General features: G+C 40.8%; 1 protein-coding gene across 1 annotated transcript in view; it reads right to left on the reverse strand.

Annotated features, from left to right (window-relative positions):
* Positions 1-277: 277 nt before the first annotated feature.
* The window catches only part of LHX6 (LIM homeobox 6), a gene marked incomplete at its 5' end in the record, with an annotated part of 7,131 nt that continues 6,215 nt past the window's right edge, over positions 278-1,193 (reverse strand). The window contains 1 exon segment of the mRNA XM_010079802.1: positions 278-887. Within this exon segment, the coding sequence (XP_010078104.1) occupies positions 811-887 (77 nt within the window).

The following is a 1,193-nucleotide window of genomic DNA, read 5'->3' on the forward strand; positions in this document are numbered from 1 at the left end:
TCTCTACTTGCCAACTTAAATCACTGTTAAAAATCCATCCTACACCTTTCCCTCACCCTGCAGGTGTGCACCCTCACCCTCCAGAGCACCTCTAAAGAGGTACTTATTCGGGGGGTTTCAGGACCTATCTAAGCTGATTAAAGGATTTTAAAAATCCATCGAGACAGCTATGAGCACTCCTGAGTTCTGTGCAGTGTAGCTCAGCACACCAGGGACCCTCCCTTAAAACTGAAGATCCAAGTTAAATGATCACAGTTCAGCCATAAACACAGCAACGTTTTGCTTAGCATGCTACAGCAGAAACTTTATTCAGTTCATTTTGAAAATATTTGCAACCAAAATTTATTTTGTAAACTCACAGAAATAAGCTTTAACATATAGGCTGTATACAACTCAAATACAGGTAATACTTTTAGCAATAACTTACAGATACAAACTAATGATAAACTACGATTTCACAAAGAAAGAATTGTAAACATTTTGCACAACTGTCAGTCCTTTCTTTTAGGCAAAGTGCTCTTTTGATGACAAATAAATTAACACACACATAACTAGAGTGGACTACTTCCAGACAATACAAAAAGGTGTTTAATAAGGCTTGTAAACAATGGAATAGGTATTTATGCAGAATCCATAAAAGTGTCTTGCAGGCTAAATATACTTACATACCTGGGCAGCAAAAATTATCTTGAAAATGCTTTAGATGTTAAATAAAAGTTAACATTAGTATCTTTCCAATTTTTTTTTTTTTAATACACAATAAATGACTTAAGGTTACGTCCTTAATAGCTTATATCCCTGACAAAGGAATTAGGTGTGACTTATTGGCAGCTGCGTCATTGAGTGGGATAGCAAAGGCTGGAGTCCAAGAGCTGTAGGTGAATGAGCTACAAAAACAGAAGTATTTACTGGTCAGCTTCGCTGGAGGTAGAAAAAGATCAAAAGCTACTAAATCCCATTGGGCAGTAACAGTTCACTGCTCCCAGCCCCCAACCCTGCTCCTCCACCCACAGCCCGCCTCACACCAGGGCTTCGGAGGAAAACTAGCTCAGACCACACGCACAGCTCAGTCTAGTTCTCCCTAAATCTGCACAGCCTCTCCTCATCACAGGCAGGAGCCAAAGCTGCTGACTTGCTGGGGTCACACAACACACAATGACCCACAGGCTCCCCCCCATGAGTTACTGCGTGGG

The sequence above is a fragment of the Pterocles gutturalis genome, unplaced genomic scaffold, assembly GCF_000699245.1.
Source record: "Pterocles gutturalis isolate BGI_N339 unplaced genomic scaffold, ASM69924v1 scaffold25534, whole genome shotgun sequence".
In the NCBI taxonomy this organism is placed as follows: Eukaryota; Metazoa; Chordata; class Aves; order Pterocliformes; family Pteroclidae; genus Pterocles; species Pterocles gutturalis.